The sequence below is a fragment of the Bufo bufo genome, chromosome 8 (assembly GCF_905171765.1).
Source record: "Bufo bufo chromosome 8, aBufBuf1.1, whole genome shotgun sequence".
Classification (NCBI taxonomy): domain Eukaryota; kingdom Metazoa; phylum Chordata; class Amphibia; order Anura; family Bufonidae; genus Bufo; species Bufo bufo.
The window spans coordinates 125,469,102-125,489,667 of record NC_053396.1 but is presented as its reverse complement, the minus strand read 5'-3'; the positions used below and the strand labels follow the sequence as shown (position 1 = coordinate 125,489,667).

Here is a 20,566-nt window from a genome sequence, read left to right as displayed (position 1 = left end):
ACATTTCATCCCCAAAAAGGAAACAACTGTAAAAGCAGTAAAAGCTCCCTCCCCTGAAGCTGTAAAATAAAAAAATGCAATACTTCCTTAGGCCGAGTTGACATAGCATTTGAGGCTCACATCTGATGTCTCTGCTGGCATTAATTCCCAAAAAATACCTCGAATGTGAGGCAGTATATGTCACTGTATATACCCACAGAACAGAGCCTAACGTATATTTGTTGCTAGGCTAGCTGGGTGGCAGCCTCCTATAGCTGTTATTAGTATCCACCCTTGAAACCATTTTACAGTTTATAGAGAGATTATAATCTATGAGATAAATTATTCATTTCATGAACCCAACAAATGTCACTGCTTACAGTTAAATGAAGGGCAATTCGGTCACAAAGTTTAGAAGTATTAATTTACTGAGGGTACCGTAAAGCCGTGTTCACATATGCAATCTGTTCCATAGCCAGATACCACTGCACAGTGGCATAACTAGATGGCTGTCTCAGACCAGGCCAGGCAGACGCTCCATCCATTTCCTAAAGTGTCACTGCATATAAAGTAATTTTATAATACTATTGAGGGGGTCCTGACAATAAAATATTTCAGTCCTCATCCTGGGTGGGCCCTTTCTGAGTACGGGCCCCAAAGCAGCCTCCTACCCTGCTTCCCCTATAGCTACGCCCCTGCCACTGTGCACCGCTGGATCCAGCTGCTTTCTGACATGTATGCTGGCTTTGGGCCAGACAAAAAAATGCTGTATGTGGTATTTTTTGTCAGGCCGAAAGCCGGCATATATACGCTATGGGGGTCATTTATCAAACTGGTGTAAAGTAGAACTGGCCATAGCAACCAATCAGATTCCACCTTTCATTTTGGACTGCTCCTTTGGAAAATGAAAGGACGAATGTGATTAAAGAGGTATTCACATCTCAGACATTGATGGCATATCGACATTGTCATCATCAATGTCAGATAGGTGGGGGGGTCATGTAGGGTGGCCACTGGCTTCACCCCAGAAAGCCGGACCTCACCGGCCATGCTCCCAAACCGATAAACCATGCCCTCCTCCGTAAAGCCACGCCCCCATGAAAGAAAATGGGGGGAGGAGAGGGAAGAAGTTTCTGAATGGAAGGTGGGCTGGGGGGCAGTCGGGGTGCTTCTCTCCCCCTCAGTCAGCCACAGGGAGCCATGTCTGCGGCTCTAGTCAGTCAGTTGCTGCAGCTCACGCTCAGACAGCGCAGCGCTGCTGCCTGAGCGTGAGCTACTGAAAGGGTGGACATCCCTGTGTCCGTCCAGGCCCTGCGCCGGACGGAGGACAGGGAGCCAGAAAACCGGATGTCTGGCCACCCTAGGGTCATACCTCTGGGACTGCTTCTATCTCTAGAATGAGCCCCCTGAAGTGAAGGGAGAGCAGCTGTACATGAATGGCCACCCTCTGTTCACCACTATCGGAGTTCTGAAAATAGCAGAGTGCTGGCTTGGCTATTTCCTTCAGTCCCATAGCAGTGAATACAGTAGGGGCTGTGCATGCGCAGTGAGCTCGACACTTGATGTTTTCGGAAGTCTCGTAGCAGTGAATGGAGAGCACAACACGCATGCGCAGTGTGCTCTCCATCACTTCGAGGACCCTGTTCTGGAGATAGGAGCGGATCCAACACCGGTCTGATATTGATGGCATATCCTAATGATATGCCATCAGTGTCTGAGATGGGAATACCCCTTTAGGATTCATTTACAATTCTGCTGGATGTCATTGGAAACAGATAAAAACGTTGGGTGTCACTTACAAACTGATATATGCCACTTTATGGTTTGGCAAAGGTTATTTGGGCCGCAATCTGCAACTTTTTCCCCTTTTCCACCCCTCATGCCAGGTCTAAAACAGGGGTCGTGATGTGGGTCGGGAAAAGGATAGGTCCATCTCATTTTATCAATTTCTTCACCTGTTTTAGGCGTAGAAAATGGTCTAAATCTACACCAGCAGGGGAGCTGGCGTAGATTTAGACAAGTGTGAAGTCCACCTAAGTTATGTAGAACCGCTGGCACAAGAGGGAAAAAGACAGGAGTCTAAATCGCTGATAACCTAGAATAGCGTATTACCACCTGATGATATATGTTTTGCTGGTAATTCTATCACTAACAATAGACAATGTATGGGGTACACAAACAGCTCAGCTCCTTCCACGCTCCTGCATATTTTCTCTGCAAACTTCAAAAGTCCAGTCCTTTAGCGCTTGTGACCACGCAGTGGAGCGGCTTGTTTTGGTAACCGGCCCTTTTAGATGTTAAAAGTGAGAGCTGAAGGACAGGGCGAGTAGCTTACCAGCGTCAATTATCAATGTTCTTACCTCCAGCCTGACAGTTGGAGCGCTCTCTGCAATAACAATTGGAGGAGCAGCACTGACTGACAGGACTCTAATTTCGGGGGCTTGTAAGCTCAACGCGCTCTTTAACCCTTTATTGTCAGCTTGTAGATGTCCTAACTTAAAGTGTCACTGCCTCATAACAGGTAGTGGAGATTGAGGCACTCAGATCATTCAGCTTTGCATTTCAGAAAATATTTTTTATTGATACATTGGTTTCCTAATCCAGTTGCCCAATTTTCACATCAAACTTAAATAAAGGAAAATGACTGAACGTTTCGGTCTCTATGGACCTTCTTCAGCGGTCAAATTTTATCTGTAAATAATGGGTACATAGGACATATCGTCATTGTCAACCAGTATGAGAACTCATAAAAGGGAAAGGGGGGGGGAATAAAAAAAAGAGACAAAGAAAAAAAGAAAAAGAAAAATGAAGCATCTAGCTATATCTACACGAAATGGTAAGGTGATAAGTATCAGGTAGTACAAAATACACATGATTGAAGGTAGTTGTAGACTATAATATCCGGTGGACTGTAGGAATATGCACAATATACAATACATAAGTAAATGACCCTTCAGTAGTTCATAATGTAAAAAATGTGCCGGCATCACATAAAGAGGGGGGATAATCCAGATGTAGTTAAAGAATCAGCGGGTCTGGGATCGTGTCTGTATGCGTTCTTCTTGACTTTCTGCCGCCCCTCCTGGTCCTCCGCGTCCTGGTCTGCCTCTCCTCCGTAGATGGCCTAAAAAACGAGGTGGGAGTCTGTAGCTCTCGGATCTGTCGCTGTCAGATGTTGAGGACCCGAAGTGGTAAGGATATTGATTTCCCCAGTTAGGGTCCATTCACACGTCCGTATTTTTCTATATCCCGATTTTCGGTCCGTTTTTTGCGGATCCGTTGTTCCTGAAAATGTTTCCGTATGTCATCCGTTTTTTGCGGATTCGCAAAAATTGGAAACATGTATAAATTTCAATAAGCAAATAAAGTTGTTTGGATTTCTTTGGAAAAAAATAAAAAAATTTAAAAATTAAAATGTAATTTCCAGGAACGGAATCCGCATAAAACGGATGACATACGTAATGACATCCGAATCTCTTCCGTTTTTTGCGGATCAATTGACTTTGTATTGTACCAGGATCCAAATTTTGCGGAAAAGAATAGGACATGTTTTATATTTAAACGGACATGCGGAACGGAACAATGGAAACGGACAGCACAGATTGTGCTGTCCGTTTTTTTCCAGGACCCATTGAAAATGAATGGGTCCAGATCTGGTCCAGATCTGTTCCGCAAAAAACGGAACAGATCAGGAAAGAAAAAACGGACGTGTGAATGGACCCTAATAATTCTGTTGTTGGTTCCCTTTGCAGCGATAAACTGTATCCAATCTATAATCCTCAGTGTCTCATACAAATTTCTGTCGTTTGTTCTGTTCCGTATTCTTCTTGAACTCGTGCAGTTGTTTCTCGATTCTTTCCTTGGCCTTTGCTTTGTTAATTCTTCTTCAGGTGCTGTAGAGGTTAGTTGGACTTCTGTGGACTCAATCTTCTTGGATAGTTCCCCAAATAAGGTCTGTAATTGTTCAATCGCTAGTAGAATCAGGTCAAAGGAACACTTGTTTAAGATGCTTTCAAATTGCTCACAAAATTCTTTTTTGTTGGCAAACAATGTAGGCCTTAGGCGTGATCTCAGGCCTCTCGGGATTCGGTTGTTCTTGTAGTATTCAGTGAGTGTACTGTAATGTAGTTCCCATCTAATCAGCCGTCTACGGTCTCGCTCATATTCACGAATTTTCATCTCATTGTTCGTGATATGTAAAAAATCACTGGGTAAATGTACCCCTAATATAATATGTTCTGCAGTGTTGGTATCATATGAAAAAACATTTGTCATGCTTAGAAGTGGTCGTAGAGTTGGGAAGAAATGGAGAAACGCACTCTAAGGGTTTTCTGGTGCCCACAGGGGCTGGATTAGCCACGTTATATATGTAGTGGAGATTGAGGCACTCGGATCATTCAGCTTTGCATTTCAGAAAAGATTTTTTATTGATACATTGGTTTCATAATCCAGTTGTCCAATTTTCACATCAAACTTAAATAAATAAAAATGACTTAACGCTTCGGTCTCTATGGACCTTCCTCAGCGGTCAAATTTTATCTGCAAATAATGGGTACATAGGACATATCGTCATTGTCAACCAATATGAGAACTCATAAAAGAAAGGAAAGGGAAAAAAAAGAGGGACAGACAAAGAAAAAAATTACAATTAAAATGAAGCATCTAGCTACGGTATATAGTACATGAAAAGGTAAGGTGATAAGTATCAGGTGGTACAAAATTCACATGATTGAAGGTGATTGTAGACAATAATATATATGATTAAGGGTGGTTGTAGACAAGATTATATATATGATTGAAGGTAGTTGTAGACTATAATATCCGGTGGACTGTAGGAATATGCACAATATACAATACATAAGTAAATGACCCTTCAGTAGTTCATAATGTAAAAAACATGCCGGCATGACAAAGAGGGGGGATAATCCAGATGTAGTTAAAGAATCAGCGGGTCTGGGATAGTGTCTGTATGCGTTCTTCTTGACTTTCTGCCGCCCCTCATAGTCCTCCGCATCCTGGTCTGCCTCTCCTCCGTAGATGGCAAAAAATGAGGTGGGCGTCTGTAGCTCCCGGATCTGTCGCTGTCAGATGTTGAGGACCCGGAGTGGTAAGGATATTGATTTCCCCAGTAATTCTGTTGTTGGTTCCCTTTTCAGCGATAAACTGTATCCAATCTATAATCCTCAGTGTCTCATACAAATTTCTGTCGTTTGTTCTGTTCCGTATTCTTCTTGAACTCGTGCAGTTGTTTCTCGATTCTTTCCTTGGCCTTTGTCAATTCTTCTTCAGGTGCTGTAGAGGTTATTTGAACTTCTGTAGACTCAATTTTCTTGGAAAGTTCGCCAATTGAGGTCTGTAATTGTTCAATCGTTAGTAGAATCAGGTCAAAGGAACACTTGTTTAAGATGCTTTCAAATCGCTTGCAAAATTATTTTTAGTTGGCAAACAATGTAGGCTTTAGGCCTCTCAGGATTCGGTTGTTCTTGTAGTACTGCAATGTAGTTCCCATCCAATCAGCCTTCTACGGTCTCGCTCATATTTACGAATTTTCATCTCATGGTTCGGGATATGTAAAAAAAAATCACTGGGTAAATGTACCCCTGATACAATATCTTCTGCAGTGTTGGTATCATATGAAAAAATATTTGTCATCCTTTGACCTGATTCTACTAACAATTGAACAATTACAGACCTCAATTGGGGAACTGTCTAAGAAGATTGAGTCCACAGAAGTCCAACTAATCTCTACAGCACCTGAAGAAGAATTGACAAAGGCCAAGGATCGAATCGTGAAACAACTGCACGAGTTCAAGAAGAATACGGAACAGAACAAACAACTGAAATTTGTACGAGATGCTGAGGATTATAGATTGCATACAGTTTATCGGTGGAAAGGGAACCAACAACAGAATTACTAGGGAAATCAATATCCTTACCACTCCGGGTCCTCGACAGCGACAGATGCTCCCACCTCGTTTTTTAGGCCATCTACGGAGGAGAGGCAGACCAGGACGTGGAGGACCAGGATGGGCGGCAGAATGTCAAGAAGAACGCATACAGACACGATCCCAGACCCGCTGATTCTTTAACTACATCTGGATTATATCCCCTCTTTATGTGATGCCGGCATGTTTTTTACATTATGGACTAATGAAGGATCATTTACATCCACCGGATATTATAGTCTACAACTACCTTTAATCATATATATTATTGTCTATAACTACCCTTAATCATGTATATTATTGTCTACAATCACCTTCAATTATGTTTATTTCGTACCACCTGATACTTTTTCCCTTACCTTTTCGAGTACTATATAGCTAGATGCTTCATTTTTTTTTTTTGTCTGTCTCTCTTTTTTTCCCCCTTTTCCTTCTTTTATGAGTTCTCATACTGGTTGACAATGACGATATGTCCTATGTACCCGTTATTTGCAGATAAAATTTGACCGCTAAGGAAGGTCCATAGAGACCGAAACGTTCGGTCATTTTCCTTTATTTAAGTTTGATATAAAAATTGGGCAACTGGATTATGAAATCAATGTATCAATAAAAGCTGAATGATCTGAGTGCATCAATCTCCACTACATGTAATGTGGCTAATCCAGCCCTTGTGGGCACCAGAAAACCCTTAGGCCCCTTTCACACGGGTGAGTATTCCACGCGGGTGCAATGCATGAGTTGAACGCATTGCACCCGCACTGAATCCTGACCCATTCATTTCTATGGGGCTGTGCACATGAGCGGTGATTTTCACGCATCACTTGTGCGTTGCGTGAAAATCGCAGCATGCTCTATATTGTGCGTTTTCCATGCAACGCAGGCCCCATAGAAGTGAATGGGGCTGCGTGAAAATCGCAAGCATCCGCAAGCAAGTGCGGATGCGGTGCGATTTTCACGCACGGTTGCTAGGAGACGATCGGGATGGAGACCCGATCATTATTATTTCACCTTATAACATGGTTATAAGGGAAAATAATAGCATTCTGAATACAGAATGCATAGTACAATAGCGCTGGAGGGGTTAAAAAAAATAAAAAATAATTTAACTCACCTTAATCCACTTGATCGCACAGCCCGGCTTTTCTTCTGTCTTCTTCTTGGCTGTGTGCAGGAAAAGGACCTGTGGTGACGTCACTCCGGTCATCACATGATCCATCACCATGGTAAAAGATCATGTGACTGACCATGTGATGACCGGAGTGACGTCACCACAGATCCTTTTCCTGCACAAAGCAAAGAAGAAGACAGAAGAGAAGCCGGGCTGCGCGATCAAGTGGATTAAGGGGAGTTAAATTATTATTTATTTATTTTTAACCCCTCCAGCGCTATTGTACTATGCATTCTGTATTCAGAATGCTATTATTTTCCCTTATAACCATGTTATAAGGGAAAATAATACAATCTACAGAACACCGATCCCAAGCCCGAACTTCTGTGAAGAAGTTCGGGTTTGGGTACCAAACATGCCGATTTTTCTCACGCGAGTGCAAAACGCATTACAATGTTTTGCACTTGCGCGGAAAAATTGCGCATGTTCCCGCAATGCACCCGCACCTTTTCCCGCAACGCCCGTGTGAAAGAGGCCTTAGAGTGCGCTTCTCCATTTCTCCACAACAATGCCTCATAACAGGGGTGCTTTAAAAATGAATATATTAATTTCAATCTAAAAAGACAGATCTAAGACAGGAACAGCATCTGCCTCATTGAAACCAATATTCATCAACTGTAATGATGAATAATTAACATGATCTGTCATCTCTTTCCATGGAAAACCTTCACAGAAACGCAGGCTTGTTCCATAAAAAGAATGTCTTGTTTCTCCAAAATGTCACTTATAAAGGAGAAGATGTATCTGTGTAGAAGGAACTGAAAGTCGCTCGCTATCATGGTGCTTTCCAAATGATGAGGACAATCAGGAACAATACTAAACTACCGCTGTGTGGTCATCCTTTTGTTTCTCTAGCTGGCGTCACGTGTGGCTTGGCAGGGCACCTCCCAGTGATGAGTGAGATCATACTTCTTGTAATGGTAATGGACCTGGTTTGCAAGGACTGCTGGACACCAGACACACAGCATGCGCTGGGAAGTGTTCGAATTACTACGCTGCTGGAAGATGAGAAGCTTCCATGGCAAATGTTAAAGGGGTTATCCCATGACTGATGTAAAAAATGAAAATTAGGCTACTTTCACATCTGCGTTGTTTTTTTCCGGTATTGAGATCCAGCAGAGGATCTCAATGCCAGAGAAAAACGCTTCTGTTTTGTCCCCATTCATTGTCAAGGGGGGCAAAACTGAACTGAATGCATCAGAATGCATTCCGTCCTGTTTGGTTGCGTCCCCATACCGGACAGAAAACCGCTGCAAGCAGCATTTTTCTGTCCAGCATGGGATGCGGAGCAATACGAATCCTGCTTGACACACAATGCAAGTCAATGGGGCCAGATCTGTTTTCTCGGAAAAATAGAAAACGGATCCAGCACCCATTGACTTACAGTGGTTTTAATGCCGGATCCGTCATTGCTATTTTAAAGATAATACAACCGGATCCGTTCATAAAGGATGCAGACGGTTGTATTATCAAAAACGGAAGCGTTAATGCTGATCTCTGCCGGATCAGGCAGAAACTCATATGTGAAAGTAGCCTTAGACATCAAGACATCATACAGAACATGCAAATCTCTTTCTAACAGAGCTACAACCAGCACCTCACATGGATCCAGAGATCTCCCTAATCATTGCTCCGCTAGATTTATATCAAGCTGACAGCTCAAGGGGCGTGTCTCTTCTGCTGCAGCTCAGGGGGCGTGTCCATGCTCTCCCTATCACAGCTCAGGAGGCAGATGAAGAATGAAATTGAGCATGTGCAGCCATCTCAGTGAACCTGACAAAGGAATAGGAAAAAAATAAAACATACAGCAGGTGGCGCCATACTGGCTATGCTCAGTTTTTAATTACATGAAATTACAAAAGTATTCAGATCCAGGTGCTGGTTTGAAAACTGTAGAATAATTTTCGTGGGACAACTCTTGAGGGTTACATTGCCTGTTCGCCGGAACAACTCACAAAACATAGTGTGATCTGTTACAATCTAAATTTGGCCAAATCTGATAGTTTCAGAGGGATTGGCTGATGATCTGATGTGTATGAGAGCAGCCCAACAGAGGGGAGACAAGGACTGAGCACGTTAGACTTCACCACGCTCAACCTTTTCCTCCCCCAGAAGATGATCCTCCTCCAGAGGTGTCTGGCAGTGGCTTATTCCTTCTCTCCACTGAAATAAACATATGTCTCATCCGCTGATGCACGTGTCTATGTTTATAGGAGAGTTAGATAGTGTTCAGCCAGCAGTTATCTAATATCTATGGCTGGCCTCAGTGTTAGTTAATAATTAGCAGATTTACTATTCAAAATACTGCCATGATAAATGTGGCTCATCTTCAGACTACCTGGTCTGTGGTTACACTGCCTTATAGGCAGACAGATAGATCGCAAGCTCTTGCAAGCAGGGCCCCCACTCCTAGTGTTTCAGTTGTATATTTTGCTTTGTATATGAACCCTGTGAATTGTAAAGCGCTGCGGAATATAGCAACGCTATATTTTATTATTATTATTATTATTATTAAAGGGGTTATCCCATGATTGATGTAAAAATGAAAATCAGACATCATATAGTACATGGCAATCTCTTTTTAAGAAAGGTAGGACCAGTCCTATTCATCACATGGATCCAGAGCTCTCCCCATTCATTGTTCCAATTGCTCTGCTAGATTTATTTAAAGCTGGCAGCTCAGGGAGTGTGTCCTCTCTCAGGGAGCACATCCTGTCTGCTGCAGCTCGGGGAGTGTGTCCTCTCTCAGGGAGCACATCCTGTCTGCTGCAGCTCGGGGAGTGTGTCCTCTCTCAGGGAGCACATCCTGTCTGCTGCAGCTCGGGGAGTGTGTCCTCTCTCAGGGAGCACATCCTGTCTGCTGCAGCTCGGGGAGTGTGTCCTCTCTCAGGGAGCACATCCTGTCTGCTGCAGCTCGGGGAGTGTGTCCTCTCTCAGGGAGCACATCCTGTCTGCTGCAGCTCGGGGAGTGTGTCCTCTCTCAGGGAGCACATCCTGTCTGCTGCAGCTCGGGGAGTGTGTCCTCTCTCAGGGAGCACATCCTGTCTGCTGCAGCTCGGGGAGTGTGTCCTCTCTCAGGGAGCACATCCTGTCTGCTGCAGCTCGGGGAGTGTGTCCTCTCTCAGGGAGCACATCCTGTCTGCTGCAGCTCGGGGAGTGTGTCCTCTCTCAGGGAGCACATCCTGTCTGCTGCAGCTCGGGGAGTGTGTCCTCTCTCAGGGAGCACATCCTGTCTGCTGCAGCTCGGGGAGTGTGTCCTCTCTCAGGGAGCACATCCTGTCTGCTGCAGCTTGGGGAGTGTGTCCTCTCTCAGGGAGCACATCCTGTCTGCTGCAGCTTGGGGAGTGTGTCCTCTCTCAGGGAGCACATCCTGTCTGCTGCAGCTCGGGGAGTGTGTCCTCTCTCAGGGAGCACATCCTGTCTGCTGCAGCTCGGGGAGTGTGTCCTCTCTCAGGCTCAGTTCAGACCTGAGCGTTCTGAAAGGAGCGCTCTGTATGCGCGATTGTACGGGCGTTTACAAGCGCGCATACAGAGACAAGCGTACACACAGTGTCGCGCGTTCCCGAAAGTCTATGTACGGGAACGCGCGACAAGCGCCCAAAAAAACGCTCCTGTACTTGTGTGAGCGTCGGGCGTTTTACAGCGCGATCGTACGCGCTGTAAAACGCCCAGGTGAGAACCATTCCCATAGGGAAGCATTGGTTTCTCCTTGTTGAGCGTTTTACAGCGCGTAGGAACGCGCTGTAAAACGCTCAGGTCTGAACTGAGCCTCAGGGAGCACATCCTGTCTGCTGCAGCTCAGGGAGTACATCCTGTCTGCTGCAGCTCAGGGAGTGTGTCCTCTCTCAGGGAGCACATCCTGTCTGCTGCAGCTCAGGGTGTGTGTCCTTTCTCAGGGGGCATGTCCTCTCCGTTGCAGCTGTCACTCTTTACCTGTCACAGCTTCTAACAGAAGATTCAGTTGGAGGCAGTTAAAGGATGGAACTGAGCATGTGTGTCCACCTCAACAATGTGGACACATAAATACGGAAAAGAACGCAGAGCAGGCGCTATACAGATACAGTTTAGTGAATAAGTCACTGGCTATACTGAATTTTTTATTACATGGAATTACAAAATTATTCAGTTCCAGGTGCTGGTTTGAAAAAAATGTAGTATTTTTTTCCTGGGTCAACCGCTTTAATATTAGACAACATTAGTAAATCTGCCTCAATGTTTTAGGTTACTTTCACACTAGCGTTTTTTGCGGATGTGTCATGGATCTGCAAAAACGCTTCCATTACAATAATACAACCGCATGCATCCATCATGAACGGATCCGGTTGTATTATGTCTTATGGGGAAGTCAATGGGGGACGGACTTGCATTGTGTGCCAAGACGGATCCGTTTGGCTCTGCGTCGTCAGGCGGACAGCAAAGCGCTTTGGTGTCCGCCTCCAGAGCGGAATGGAGACTGAACAGAGGCAAACTGATGCATTCTGAGCGGATCCTTTGTCATTCAGAATGCATTAGGGCAAAACTGATCCGTTTTGGACCGCTTGTGAGAGCCCTGAACGGATCTCCCAAACGAAAAGCCAAAACGCCAGTGTGAAAGTAGCCTTATGTTTACTTGCAGTCATAACTCATTATGATGTAACAGTGGGAGTCAAATGGTCAACTGATCCTTTTACATCACGGCACTGCTGCATGTGACAAATTTGGTGAACCACAAATGCAGCACTTCTAAATCAGAGGCAATGTGCACCCTATGTCCACACCAACTTTTGATATATATATAGTTGAAAAAAATAAAACATATAGAATATGTTGCAAAAGGACACACAAAAGCTCAAACACTGCATCTGACAAAACACAAATCTGCTACACTCAAGTACATTCTCTACGTTCTCAGTACATTCAGTACAAAGGACTAAATCCAGCAATAAAATGTTGCTTAGTGTCACATCCTTTGTATTCCACCTCCATAGACAGCAAGTGAATGGCTCGTGTTTATTTGTTGTAAAGAGAACTTTCCAAAATGCTTCCATTCACATCAAGTCACATGAAGAGATACTACACCAAAAATACAACAAATAAACTGAAAGCGCTTATGGGAAAAGAAATAATCCCGGATGAAGAGTCACATCTTTACTACGATCAACAACTACAAAGTAAATGTTCATATATAAACGGGATCCCTGACAACGGGACTCCGATGACTTTCATACAGACATATATCACAGGAATAGATAAGTGGGTGGAACATGTTTACAGACACTGCACGTCGATGGGACAAACAAATGACTCCGAGTCACCGGACAATTGTCCTGTCACACAAGATGTCACACACACAAATTTGTTCCCTAATTCTGGTGACAAAGTTACCAACCTCAGCAAAACAAACAAGTCATTATTAAGCAAAAAAAGAAGAAAAAAAAATAGCTGAGAAAAGATTAAGAACACAATGTGGCTGCGCTAGCTGTCTTTTATCGCCATCCACCCCACATAGTTCCCACAGAACACACAAAGACCACAGTGTAACATAAACCGCTCCTGTATTATAAAGGAAATGTGTAATAGTAACACGAGAAATGACAAATCGCTGATCATGGTCCATTACGGCAAATTATTGGTCGGGGTGATAAATAGCGGCAACCCCCCCGCCCCATAAGGATCAGACCGCCATAGGGTTGTCGCTAGTGAACGCCGCTATCCATCGTTCTCATCTCATTGGCGGAATAGAAAGTCCCTGGGTTATTTGTGCCTGGAATGTCTGCTGGCAGGCCAGCATTGAGAGAGTTTCCTATGCTTTGTGAGACACACACCCTGTTATTTTCCCAGACAGAAAGACAGGCTGATCCGGTGAGAAAAATGAGGGGATCTGAACAAAGTGCACGTTCCCTCACATCCTCTACTCTGGTTTATGTGCTAGCCAGGACTGCATACACTACTGCTCTGCTCTGCCATGCCCATACACACTAGTGATGACAACGTACGCCAAGACACCGTAAGGTGCGTGCACAACACCTTGAACGGACGTACTGAGGCAGCGGAGCAGAATTTGTCACTTAATCCTTGCGGCAGACAATGTTTGCACATGGCGATCATTTTATAAATTGAGATAGTGCCATCATTTACTTCAGTCCAAACCACAGATGGCACACGGTGAGGTCATGAGTAGTTATGCCAAATGTCAAACTCAGCTCTACTACGCCTGCCAAATGCATCCTGGCGTGGTGTCATCTGCATGGAAGAATAAGGATGGTGAGGAGAGCACAGCGTGAATAGATGGAAGGACATCTCCCCATAGCAGTGCCCGATGAGCACTACTATATATAGAGACATATTATGTTGCATGCATGCGTTATATTGTTATTAATATTATTATAGAGCAGGACTCACATATCTCTTGAGCTTCTTCTCGGGGGGTGACTTGATGAGCCAGCCAGTGCACACCACATCCCCTGCTGCACTCATGTTGCCCCCCTTCCAGGACACTGAGGATCCAGTGTGTGGCTGCCTGTTCCTGTGAATTTCAAACTGAGGGCTATCAGCTTCCTTCAGCTGTGCTCCTGTGCTGCTCTATCACAAGAAGGAAGTGGAGGAGACATCACTAGAACAGGCAGCTCCCTCCTTCCCTCCCTCCCTCCTCCCCACACGTCACTCTGGACTCGCTGCCTCATAAATACAAACCAAACACGTGCACCATTAACACTTGCTTGTTTACAACCCAAGAATGAGGCCTATTGTCAGTGGAAAGTGCCAGTCCTGTGGGAGGCAGGGGTGGAATACCAATGAGGCCCATCACAGAGGACTTCCCAAGACTCTGCTCCCATAGAATGGATCAATTCTGTCTCTCAGACAAATTGGAGCTTTGTTTAAAAACGGTCGCTTTCGCCGTTGGCCTGTCCGCCATATTCCTCGAGAAGTCACATCACGCTAGGAAGCTGGCTCTCCTGGATGAAGAGACTGTGACGGGCTTCATCATAAAGAAGTAGCACGTCATTCATTGGCATAATTTAGTTATAAATATGGCACATGAAACATTGATGATCAGCTCACCTCAGTATGTTTGTCCTCAAACTGGAAACCTGAGTGCAAGGAGATAATCCCGGACCAGGTTTCTAGAGAACTTGCAGAAAAATACATCTTTCTCCAGCACTTCCATAAAACATATCTTCTTTATTCAGTTACGATTAGAAACATCTCGTGCAAAAGCAAAAAGTAGCCAACACGTTTCGGACTCCTTAGTCAGCACCAACCGAGAGGTCCAAATCAGAATTTGGCAATTGCCTTCATCACTATATTGATAGATGCAAAGTATGCCTGCCTGAAAGTGACACCGTGAGGCTACATGCACACGAAGGTTGTTTGTTTCCGCGTCCGTTCCGTTTTTTGCAGATAGGATGCGGACCCATTCATTTCAATGGTTCCGCAAAAATTGCGGACAGCACACTGTGTACTGTCCACATCAGTATGTCCAATCCGTAGCCCTACAAAAAAAAATAGAACATGTCCTATTCCTGTCTGTTTTAGGCATTGTTACAATGGATCCGCAAAAAAATAAACAGATGGCATGCGCAATTTGCGGACCGCAAAACACATACGGTCGTGTGCATGTAGCCTGAATGTTCATAAATGGCTACCTGACCTCTAAACTGACAGTAAAGTCTGTTTTTCACATCTGCGTTGTGAACTCCGGCACTCTGATTCGATCACTGTATCTGGCGTATAGGCCAGCTTTCAGCCAGACAAAGAATACTACATGCAGCACTTTTTGTCTGGCTGAAAGCTGGCATATATGCTGGAAAGCATCCGGATTCCCACAGGATCCCATTACAGTGAATGGGGATCTGGCGGTGCATGGTGAGCTCCTCCACTGGAAGACACTGCCGGAGTTCACAGTGCATATGTGGACTTAGTCCAGGGTGGACTATGTTGCTGGGCTGTTGGCCAATGCTGAAGAGAACCCATCTGCAGTGTGCAGATACAATGGCCTAGCAGTGAAGCCCACTCTAAAGTAGTCAGTGAAATACTGAAATCAAATATTCATAGGAAAAAGGAAGAAATAAATTGAGACACCTGTTGCTTCATTCAATGCAACTGGGAGAGAAGGATCGGGCAAAGTGAACAGGGATGCCCAACCTGCGGCCCTTTAGCTGTTGTAAAACTATAACTCCCACCATGTCCTGCTGTAGGCTGATAGCTGTAGGCTGTCTGGGCATGCTGGGGGCTGTAGTTTTGCAACAGCTGCCACAGGTTGCGTATGCCTGAGTTAGAAGATAAGTCACCATCAGAAGTGTCTGGGAGTATCCTTCTCCTTTCTCCCCATTGATAACCCGTACATGCTCAGTCGAAGTGAACGTGTATGTGTATGGGGAGTCTGGATGAAGTTGGGAGGGTTAGACGCGGCCGAACAATCAGCCGACAGCTGTTGAATGTTTATGGTCTGCAGTGACCACCTCTATCCGACAGACAGCTGAAGCCACTATTCCAGAGGCAAGTATATAGCTGTCAGGTACAGGCTGTTGGGATAGGATCCCAGGAGAGGTAAATAAGCCAGGTCTATCATGCCATTCGCTAAGTCCAGGTAGTCCTACTTCCTGCAGGAAGGGTGGGGACCAGTTTCAGTCTAGTCCGTGATGGACGTGCCCACGCCAGCCAGAGCACCTTAAGCTCTGCTGGCCATGGAGGCCAAAGCTTGAGGCCTCAGGAGCCAAGAGGAAAGTTCCCTGGCATAACCTAGAGTCAGACTACAGAGTGAAGTGCAGCATACAGAAGAAGCAGAGTTATACAGCCAGCCTGTCAGTACAGCAGAGTCAGAGAGAAACAAATATAGCAGAGTGGAGTTTGCCTGCCAGTTTTAATGCTAAAGCCTGCTGGAACCAAGACAAAGCCTGTAAACTGTTTTGGAGAACATTTATTCAAAGTAAAGCTGCCATTGAACTTCATCTCAAGGTCTGGACTACAGTTATTCTTTTATCCCTCAATTATTCCCCCTATTTATTGCTTCGGAGTCAAAGCCTGAGGTCCAGCGGTATCCAGGTAAGAGCACCGTGACACACATAAAGAGACATTTGGGCCACACCATTACACCACTCAGCATTTCCTACACCTGGGATGCGTTATATAGAGGGCCCTCGGGGGAGGTGCCCGTTGCAAGATCAGCCGGAGTTCGACTCTCGGCACCACAGGTAATCAGCTGTTTGAGGAAGCTGCTTGTTCTAGTGATGTCTCCTCCACTTCCTTGTTGTTATAGAGCAGCATAGGAGCACAGCTTTTGCAGTTTTTCTGCCAGTTAAAACCAGATAGTGACACATATCCTTTTTTATAATCTGTTTTTATATTCTGATTGTCGATTTTTTTCAATTCTATTTCCTGAACATGATTATGGAGGCAGCCATCTGCCTGAGTTGTTAACAGCATTTACAGATATGTTTTACAGCAGCCACCATGGGCCATAGACATGCAACACACAGGCCACAGGGGTACAACTTGTGAGGTGACGGTGGACCGAGGAATAATAACAGTTAGTTCTTTACTCACAGTTTTGACGCCCCCTGGGCCGGGCTGCAGTGAAGGGGAGAACAGCACTGAATTCTCCGGGGCACACTCTTCTACAGGGGACACCGACCAGGTGGTGATCAAGGTGCCCTTGATGGTGATTAGATTTTGTGGGTGCTTGTGCGACTGGGCCCCTGAATTAAGGTAATATCGTGACGCCAGCACCTTGGTGGTGCAAAATTATGAGAGTAGTTGTAGTATGGAGATGGAAGAATGAGACGGAGTTCGAATCCAACTAAGAACTTTACTGTAAACAGGGTCTTGACAGCCATTTACATCCAGATATAAACAGTCTCTCATATATATGGAACTTGAATACTGTAAATCCAGGTAACAGGCTGTATATGTGGCTATATCTCAGGCTATGGTAGGAGGTTGTGTACTCACTGGTATTTAGCTCTTTGCCTTGTTCTAATCTCAGTAAACGGTGGTTTAGGTCCTTATCTTCTACACACAAGTGCTACAACAGATGGACTGTCTGTCCTTGAAGTAATGGTCAGGCTGCCGGAAGCTAATAAACCTTCACCTTGGTAGAAAGGCGCCTAAAGCCTAGAATAATGGATATTGTCCTTCCTTTGTCTTTTCACATAGCAATGAAGAAATCCACTTGGCACTCTGGAAGAGTAGACAGTAGAAGAAGGCCTCACCTTTGCCTGCTTTCCTGTCTTGACACTGAGACAAAACAAATTGGGTCCTCTGGGCCGTGGAGCCCAAGAGAGAGCTGAGAGGAGAGGGATCCTCTCCTTCCCCCTTGCTTCTCACTCTTTGGGTCACTGTCACTAGTGGAGTACCTCAGGGGTCAGTATTGGGCCCTATTCTCTTTAATATATTTATTAATGATCTTGTAGAAGGCTTGCATAGTAAAGTATCAATTTTCGCAGATGACACTAAACTGTGTAAAGTAATTTACACTGAAGAGGACAGTATACTACTACAGAGGGATCTGGATAGATTGGAGGCTTGGGCAGATGAGGTTTAACACTGATAAATGTAAAGTTATGCACATGGGAAGGAAAAATGCAAGTCACCCGTACATACTAAATGGTAAAACACTCGGTAACACTGACATGGAAAAGGATCTAGGAATTTTAATAAACAGCAAACTAAGCAGCAAAAACCAGTGTCAGGCAGCTGCTGCCAAGGCCAACAAGATAATGGGTTGCATCAGAAGGGGCATAGATTCCCGTGATATGAACATAGTCCTACCACTTTACAAATCGCTAGTCAGACCACACATGGAGTACTGTGTACAGTTCTGGGCTCCTGTAAACAAGGCAGACATAGCAGAGCTGGAGAAGGTCCAGAGGAGGGCAACTAAAGTAATAACTGGAATGGGGCAACTACAGTACCCTGAAAGATTATCAAAATTAGGGTTATTCACTTTAGAAAAAAGACGACTGAGGGGAGATCTAATTAATATGTATAAATATATCAGGGGTCAGTACAGAGATCTATCCCATCAGCTATTTATCCCCAGGACTGTGACTGTGACGAGGGGACATCCTCTGCGTCTGGAGGAAAGAAGGTTTGTACACAAACATAGAAAAGGATTCTTTACGGTAAGAGCAGTGAGACTATGGAACTCTCTGCCTGAGGAGGTGGTGAGTACAATAAAGGAATTCAAGAGGGGCCTGGATATATTTCTGGAGCGTAATAATATTACAGGCTATAGCTACTAGAGAGGGGTCGTTGATCCAGGGAGTTATTCTGACTGCCTGATTGGAGTCGGGAAGGAATTTTTTATTCCCCTAAAGTGGAGAAAATTGGCTTCTACCTCACAGGGTTTTTGCCTTCCCCTGGATCAACTTGCTGGATAACAGGCCGAACTGGATGGACAAATGTCTTTTTTCGGCCTTATGTACTATGTTACTATGTTACTATGTTACTCCATCTCCTTCCACTTTCTCCCCCAACCAACAACTAACTAACTAGGCCAAAACTGTGGTATATATACTGTGGTGCTATCCCCATCTAGTGGTTGAATGTGTGAATTACACCTATCAGCCTGTTAACAAGGATTTTACATAAGAGTGCAATACAGCATGATACAACATATAATATAACAACTTTGCAGTACCCACGTACACGAGTGGGACACTGTAGACACAATAGTCTGGAGGAGTCCTCATTGACTTCTATGGCAGTGTTTTTTCAGGTATTGCTACGACTGTAGGTAGAGAGAGACGTGGAAAGTGAGCCCTAAGGCTAGAACCCAGCACACTTTACCTACCTACTTCAGTACAAGCCCTAGATAGCTAGACCGCAACTGACTCGTGTAGGGCAAGGGCTTTTTCAGCAGATCTAGTGACGTACCGGGCCTCTGCTAGGTGGAAGCCTCTGCCTAGCAGTGTAAGTTTGTAAAAAAAAAAAAAAAAGCCCTTGTCCTGTGTAATCTCAGAGGGGCCGCCAGGGTGAAGAAGGGGATGTGTCCAGCTCTGAACCTGGACAACCCATTTAAGTTAAAATCAGTCCTAAATGATATAGCATAAGACTATGGAACTCTCTGCCTGAGGAGGTGGTGATGGTGAGTACAATAAAGGAATTCAAGAGGGGCCTGGATGTATTTCTGGAGTGTAATAATATTACAGGCCATAGCTACTAGAGAGGGGTCGTTGATCCAGGGAGTTATTCTGATTGCCTGATTGGAGTCGGGAAGGAATTTTTTATTCCCCTAAAGTGAGGAAAATTGGCTTCTACCTCACAGGGTTTTTTTGCCTTCCTCTGGATCAACTTGTAGGATGACAGGCCGAACTGGATGGACAAATGTCTTTTTTCGGCCTTATGTACTATGTTACTATGTTACTATAACTGTCATGTATTCTATACTGCAAAAAAAAAAGAAACTTGAAAAGCTAAAAAAACAGGTGGTCTATAATATTAGTTATTAGAATATACAATATGTGTTAGAAATGCTGACATTTAAAGTTGTGCCTTGAAACCTCTTGGTTATTTTCTGGAGTTCACTAGATCCGGCAGATACTACCATTTTCCCCCTGGACCCCATAAATTATAATGTGATCAGTCCAGTTTCCGGCATGAGTGCTGGGTTTTGGCCAAACAAAAACCACTGCGTGTTTTTACACTAGACCAGGCAGGCTCAACCTGCGGCCCTCCAGCTGTTGCAAAACTACAACTCCCAGCATGCCCGAACAGCCTTCAGCTATCAGCCTACAGCAGCGCATTGTGGGAGTTGTAGTTTCACAACAGCTGGAGGGCCGCAGGTTGAGCATGCCTGCACTAGACAATTGGCATAAATACATTGATAAATCTCCTGCTTCACTTCTATTACAAAGCAGGCTGCCTGTAGCCACCACTAGGGGGAGCTCAGTGCATAGAAATTTATACAATTACCATCTAAATTGTAATAATCTCTTTAAATTGAGCTCCCCCCAGTGGCCGCTGCATGAAAATACTGTGTTTTCATGCAACGTTTTTTTACTGTCTGAAACCCGGCACTTATGCTGGAAAGTTGCCAGATTTCCACCAGATCCCATCATAGTCTATGCAGTCCGGTGGTAAACAGCAGTCTCCGGTAATACTGGATCTGGTGAACTATTGCACATGTGAACGTAACCTAAGTTGAACACATTGTTATTTAAAACCATAACTTTATGAAAAACTAGTCTTCTAAAATGTCAACTCAAGAGAAGAAAAATATGAAGATAAAATTAAAATGAGGAAAATATTATAGACAAAGCATGTCCTTCCATAAAAAGTCAGAAGTGGCTGCTCTGTAAATCACTTTCCAGACAGGAGCATCTTCAGAGTCCTGTACAGTACGCACAGTGTACCAGAAAAATAAAATGAAGCCATCCTGGTGTTCAAAGGAGCAGCTCATCCTGGCATGGGAAAGTGTCAGGACCAAACACATAGTACCGCATTGTACTGTATAGAGACGCAGCTAGACAGTAATCGCTGCATGGAGTTAACC

General features: G+C 44.5%; 1 protein-coding gene across 1 annotated transcript in view; it reads right to left on the bottom strand.

The window, feature by feature from the left end:
* The window catches only part of GAB3 (GRB2 associated binding protein 3), a 145,693-nt gene extending 132,002 nt beyond the window's left edge, over window positions 1-13,691 (bottom strand). The window contains exon 1 of the mRNA XM_040405291.1: window positions 13,474-13,691. Coding sequence (XP_040261225.1) covers window positions 13,474-13,548 — 75 coding nt within the window. The 5' untranslated portion in view covers window positions 13,549-13,691. The remainder of the gene's footprint in view (window positions 1-13,473) is intronic.
* Window positions 13,692-20,566: the final 6,875 nt, after the last annotated feature.